At 36.6% G+C, this 6,643-nt stretch overlaps 1 protein-coding gene across 2 annotated transcripts; it reads right to left on the reverse strand.

Annotated features, from left to right (window-relative positions):
* Window positions 1-918: 918 nt before the first annotated feature.
* LOC105055972 (ribosome biogenesis protein WDR12 homolog) lies at window positions 919-5,775 on the reverse strand. Of its 2 annotated transcripts, none has more exons than XM_010938012.3 (14): window positions 5,472-5,775; window positions 5,270-5,370; window positions 5,069-5,175; window positions 3,846-3,881; window positions 3,652-3,737; window positions 3,328-3,395; window positions 3,134-3,244; window positions 2,900-3,034; window positions 2,209-2,352; window positions 1,907-2,015; window positions 1,675-1,811; window positions 1,544-1,579; window positions 1,367-1,467; window positions 919-1,195 (listed from the first exon to the last, which is right to left on the reverse strand). In XM_010938012.3, exons 1-13 carry the CDS (start codon window positions 5,632-5,634, stop codon window positions 1,378-1,380), a joined length of 1,323 nt encoding a protein of 440 aa, XP_010936314.1. In that variant the 5' UTR covers window positions 5,635-5,775; the 3' UTR covers window positions 919-1,195; window positions 1,367-1,377. The 2 variants fall into 2 exon arrangements, 1 of the variants encoding a protein (XP_010936314.1); XR_003802349.2 differs by having other exon boundaries at window positions 982-1,195; window positions 1,312-1,467.
* Between the last annotated feature and the right edge of the window lie 868 nt (window positions 5,776-6,643).

A 6,643-nucleotide genomic window follows, 5' to 3' on the forward strand; every position in this document is an offset into this window, starting at 1 on the left:
TAATTTTCATGAATGACTCTTAGGACTCATTTGGCTCGTGAAAAGAATTTTTTTTCTCAAAAAATAATTTTTTGAGAAACAACTTTCTGAAAAATTACTTTCTAAAAATAAAATTTTGATATGTTAAAAGATGACTTATTATAAAATAACTTATATTTGAATGAATACCTATTTTTCTTAAAAAACTATATAAAATATCTATTATACCCTTAGTAGATATAAAAACATACAATTTTGCTCATAAACTTTATATAAATATAAATATTATATTATATTAATATAAATATAATATTAATATATTATAATATAACATTAGACCATAATAATTTATTATATTAATATAATACTAATATATTAAAATTATGTTAACATAATATGAATATTTTAATATAATAAATTTATTAATATAAATATAAATGTGATATTATATTAATATAAATATTATATTAATATAAATATTAAAATATAATAAATATTAATATTATATTTATTTAAATATTAAGATAATATTAATATAAAATTATATTACTATTCAGTATTTCATCCTAACCATCTATTAATATTTTATTAAATTTTAATTATGAATCTTAAAAAGATATTTTAGGAAAGAAAAAAATACTACCACTTCCCATGTCACCGGAAGTGCCAAAACCTATTTTCTCCATGGATTTTCACTTTTTAATGAAATGTAAGAAATGACTTCCCATGAAAAGTACTTTTTTCACTTTCTCTCCTCTTAAAACTCCAACCAAACAAGAGGCACTTTCTTCAGTCTTCACTTCCCAAAAAGTACCTCTCCCCCCTCCACTTCCTGTCAACCAAACGAATCCTTAATCAGAGACTGGTTGATCATTTAAACTTCATCCTCTCTCCCCTTCTCCCTTGGATGCTGTAAATCCAAAATAATAATAACACTCATTTTGATTGACCATTCCTATGTCCTTGGAATTTAAGTACTATATCATGGTACAATAGCATTCATAACATCAAATAATGATATATTTTGTAAAATGAAACAGTACAATTCAGTAAATTCTAAACCACACCCACTGAAAGGCTTCTTTGCACAGTTACTGGTCGGGATGGTGATGACCCAAAAATACTTCCAAGTGATGTTGCTTGCACCCATCATGTTCTGCACTCCCATCAGCTAACGTTCGGGAATATGATTGCAGTGTGATGAACATTTGCTGCTCTGAAAACACTCAAGAGGAATTGATTATGATGTCATGCAACATTACTTTTTGGAAGACCATAAATACCAAACAGCCCTCTAAACCCACAAAGGCAGAAATAAAATGAAAGATACACCTTTAGGAAGTGAAAAGCCACCTCTTGGGAAAGGAAATCATCAAAAGGAAATTACCCTGTGCTACACTAGATTGCTATTCCAGAACAAATGCAGAGCTTTGAATCAGCTCCTCCACTTATTATGCTATCATCTTTCCACCAGTCTGCAGTGAGTACCTGCATTCACCAAAAAAATAAAGTCAGCAAACCCAATGGTTCTCCCCAGACACAATCATCAAGTCAAAAAGTTTACCTTGTCTTTGTGCGAGTCTATGGTTGCCAATGGCCACTGGAACAAGAATGATAGTCAAGATATTAGTGCATGGCATGGATTTATACAACCAGAACAATGTGAAATAATGCAGGGCACTGATAGAATATTACCGCTGTTCTCAAATCCCACAACATCACCTTCCCATCATAAGAAGCCGATAACAAATGAAGCCATGACCTCACGTGCCACTTGCAAGCAGTGACCCAAGATGAATGGGATGAAAACTGAAAGATAGGAGCGAGAGTTCCTACAGAGATAGGTTGTCCAAGTCTTAATTCAGATTAAGGGCATAACCAGAAAACAAAAAGATAATTTAGTGTATGGATTCTTCTATTTGTTCACCTGGATTTCGAGGATCCCATATCCTCAAAACTGGGTCAGAGCCACCTGCAACTACAAGTGCAGAGCTCTCCCCACCAACATCGAGGCAATTTAATGCTTTTCCACAGGCCTACACACGAGAACATTACACATATCAAGCTACAAGATATCAGCAGAGTCAGATGTATGGCTTTCCAACATGAAGTCTGCAAACCTAAAGAATGACTAATTAGCTTGCCTTCATGATCCCTTATAATATACCTTAAATCCATTGGCAACATCAGATCACACCCATAAAATTTGACAACAGGATTATATCATACCATGTTCCAGGTCTCGTTGCCTGTTTGAACATCCCACTGTCTGACAGAATGATCCCATGATGCAGAATATATAGTCTGAGCTTCTGGCCAAACAACTGAAGAAACACACTGAGTATGTCCAACAAGTGTTGAAGTAGACGTGCCCTGAATTCCATGAACTCTATTATCGACACAAAGAGCTAAGAAGCACAACAACACCAAAACAGAAGACATAACTAACATAGAAGATGTCCAACACACTATCACAGTTCAGCACTTGAACTTTACTTGATTATACATTCAGAAATAGCATAATTATATCCACATGTTTCTCAATATTCTCTCTTATTTACTCAGCACTGTTTTGGCATTTCCTTTATTAAACAAAAATTTCAATTTAGTTAGGATGTTAGCTCTGGTCTTTAGTTTTCCTATTAAACATGTGCCCTAAGATTTCTTTCATTTTCTTTGCCTGCCAACTCTTGATGCAACTCTTGACCCAGACTACGTGACCTACATGAGTTGGATTTCTTAAAAAGCCTCAAAAGAACCTGAGCTTCATCAACAAAACTGGGTCTTCAAATCTTTTTCTTATTATGAAAAAATGAATTTACTTGGCTCCCCCAAAGTTGCAGTTCTCATTTTTAACCAAATGAGATATCAGAAAAGCTTTGTTAAATCATAATATTAACATAAAGAAGATAATAGATACCTCCAACTGAGATTCTTCATGTTCTGCTGCATCAGAATGAAGCTTTCTCTTCTTTATTGACACGGTATCACCCTCTGCTTCAGACTCCTTCACATTCCACAACTTGATAGAGCAGTCCCACGAACCTGAACATACCTAAGAGTAGGAAAACTTCTGCATCAGAATTCAGTGAAAGAGAAGAAGATATGATTTTTAGAAGCCAGCAGATGGAGACAAGGAAAAAAAAAATCTGACCATTTCTCGAGAAGGGGATGAAGAGATGCTCTGGACAGATGCTGTGTGTCCTTTAAGAATTTTATATGCTCTGATCCTCAGTGGATGCTCCACATGTTCGGCTGCATCAAACTTTCAGGATACACAAGATACTAAGTCATGTAAGCAGACAAGCATACCTTCTTCTAAATAAAATTTCCACAAATATAGCATACCTTCCACAGTCTCAATGACCGATCTTTTGAACCTGTTGCCAAATAGAAGCTGTTTCCACTCTCAACTCCTGCAAAAGGACAGGGCAACTAAGCAACTGAATAGTGAATGTATCAAGCACATAATCAAATATCTTCAACTATAAATTTATATCGATAAACATGTAACCAAATGAGTGCAGGCACAAGGAAAAGATTTTTCAAACATCAGATTCGAACCTCTTTTAGAATCTACCATGCTCCATGCTAAAAAGTGAAATTCCCCTGAAGAACAGTAACCAGCATAATACAATGTAACATTGGGGGTAATATATTAACTAGAACAACCTTTGCGATTGATGACACTTGCAGAAGTAATTGCACCACTATGCCCCTCAAAAATGTGTGTACACACTGCTCCGCCTTTCCATATCCTACACAAAGAAAAGTCATTAAATCATAAATCAGGTATATATTAAGTCCTGATTGCTCACGATAAATGAATATAAATGAGTACTGCCAAAAGTTTTCAAGAAGCTTACCTTGCAAGACCATCATAGCACCCTGTTAGTATGAAACTGCCATATGAGATAAGTTAGCATTGTAGATTATATGTGATAATACAATAATAGCTGGTCAATATGACCAAGAAACAAGAATCAAGCATGCATACTTACATACATACATACATACACATACACATGCATGCATGCTGATATACATACATATATGGAAAATCTTGTCAGAGATTAATAACAGAGGACAAAGTGTTCCAATCCTTTTATAGTCAATAATACTAATCTTATACAAGGGGAATATCAAACAAAGATAAAGAGAAACCAACAACAACAATAACATGAAGTGACAACGAAGGTCAGATGGCCCATGCAAAGCAAAGACTGGAATAACTACAACCTTACTCATCAAGTATTTCACAAAGTATTCGGGGGTTGACTATAAGGCTATTTGATCCTCATTTACCATTTATTTAGGGAAATCACCGTGTCAACCAAGGGAACTTATCACCATGGCCACCTCTAGGAGTATTGCTTTAAGCAAGAAGTTATTAGAAGCACCACTAAACTAGCATGTCCAATTACACAATAACAACTATTCCTCACAGAAACAATTAGAACATAATGAATAGGTCTAATAACTATATAAACACTTTATCACAGATTATTTGTATGTCATTATCAGAAGTACCACTAAACAATTCAAGAAATTCTAAGAGAACAGTGCCTTTTGTTTGCATAAGACACTTTGGAGTAAGACCTGGAATCAGCAAGCTCAGTATATAAATATCTCCTTGTGAAATGTATAAAGCAAAAGGTGGTCATAAGCTTAGACACAGTATTTTCCCACCACCAATAAGTCTACTACCTTATTGGCGTACACGATGATTCATCTTATCTATAAAAGACTAATGTCATCTATCATAAACTGTCTCATTTCATATGCAACAAACAAAATTAGCGAGAACCCTTCCTAATATTATTTAGAGTGTGGTGCACTACTTCGTGAAATTACCTTCACGCATCCAATTAGCTATATTTCATGACAGGTTTGAAGAACACACGATGATGTGTATAAACTAAATAGATGCAACTAGCAACCAACGATTCCACGTAAAGGAAATTATCATATCAGACATGCCACTGAAATTTCCATGCTCATCCTAAAGTATAAAAATACAACAACACAAGAAGAAAGCGAATCAAGAACTAAACTGGTAACCTTAACTACAACAAGAAACAACATGTACCTTGGGTTCGAACCATCGACAGCACTGACCCAATCATCATGCAAACAAGGATCCTCCTGCTTTCTCGGAGCTACAGCCCTTACGTATTCGACTTCAAGTACTTTCTCCTGCAATTCACAACATACTCACAGGAATCAAAATTTTTAACAGAAAAAGAAAAAAAGATGAGACCTTTCACATTAAAAGCGCCATAAAACATACCGCTGAGATGCCCTTGGCCAAAAGGAACTGCTCCAACGGCATTCGTATGAGCTCGCCGTCGACAAGAAAGTCAAATGGTTGAAACTGGAACTCGGAATCCACTGTACAACGTATCATCAGATGGTAAAACGGGAGATTGCAAAGATTTCTATGCTTAAAAAAACTTAAGTTTTGAGAGAAGAGAAGGGGAGGGGTATGGTACTGTTCTTCAGGAGATGGTTGACGATTTCCGAGAGGCCCATTCGTGTGAGATTGGAGGGGACGGCGAGGGAGGTGGTCGGGACTCGCAGCCGCGGCGGGAGCTTGGTGGTGAAGCGGACGCGGATCTGCCTCGAGGCCTCCGCGCTGCCGCCATTGGTATCCATCTCGAATCAAGCTCCCTCCCTCTCTCTCTGATGCTGTGGTGATCGGAGAACCTCGTCGGCGGTGAGACGGCGGAGGTCGGAAGGGAAAAAGGGGGATAGTAATAGAAGGAGCGATTTGAGCTAGGGTTAGGGTTTTGGGCGCGAGTGGACGGGACTGGTCAACATACGAGAACGATTCAGGGTGCAAACTTGGGTTGGGCATTGCTGGGGCCACAGGGCTCAACTCAAGCATTGCCTCCTTAGTTTCAAGCCCAATAACTTAACGCAACCCAACCCAATCTACGAGCGGAGATAAGTTCGTCTGGACTGGGACCTGACCCAATAAAAAAACTTTCAGACCAAGGCTAGCTGGGGTTTGATCAGATTAGGTTGACTTAAGTTGGAGAGAAATTATATCCAACATGGCATGCACCATGTGGGTGTGGAAGCCGATAATCACAGCTGCTCTTTCTAATAATGGTGCACTAAGATAAGTGCTTGATGAATGGGGTCTACAAAATGAGTGACTGTGATTGGTGGTGTCTATGGCCATGTGATGCATATAGTGTAAAATATAATTTCTTAAAGTTGGATTAATAATTTAATATAGAAACTTTGGTTGACTCAAAAAATTCTTCATCTGAACTGATTGTGGCTAAGGTAGTCTGGTTGATCGTGGGTAACCCTCTTGCTATAGTGAATAATGCTGGGGCACTAATCTTGCTTACCATTTGATGCAAGAAAATTTAGGTTTGTGAAATTTGTGGGACAATTGAATGATATCTGGCCAAGTTAGCAAAACATGAGCCTTACATGTACTTTTTAACATTTTCATGCTACAAATGTAAATAAAAGGGTCAGGTCATCCTATTGACTTTTTTAATGAGATTTTTGTGTTACAATTCCTTTTCTCTATGCCCTATAAGTACACTAGACAATATGAGATTTTCTTTTTTTTGCTTTTTTTGAAAAGCTATGAGGAAGTGAGACACTTCTCTTTAAGGCATGATAGCCTGTACGCTGTGTAACT

This window comes from Elaeis guineensis, chromosome 13, assembly GCF_000442705.2.
Source record: "Elaeis guineensis isolate ETL-2024a chromosome 13, EG11, whole genome shotgun sequence".
Classification (NCBI taxonomy): Eukaryota; Viridiplantae; Streptophyta; class Magnoliopsida; order Arecales; family Arecaceae; genus Elaeis; species Elaeis guineensis.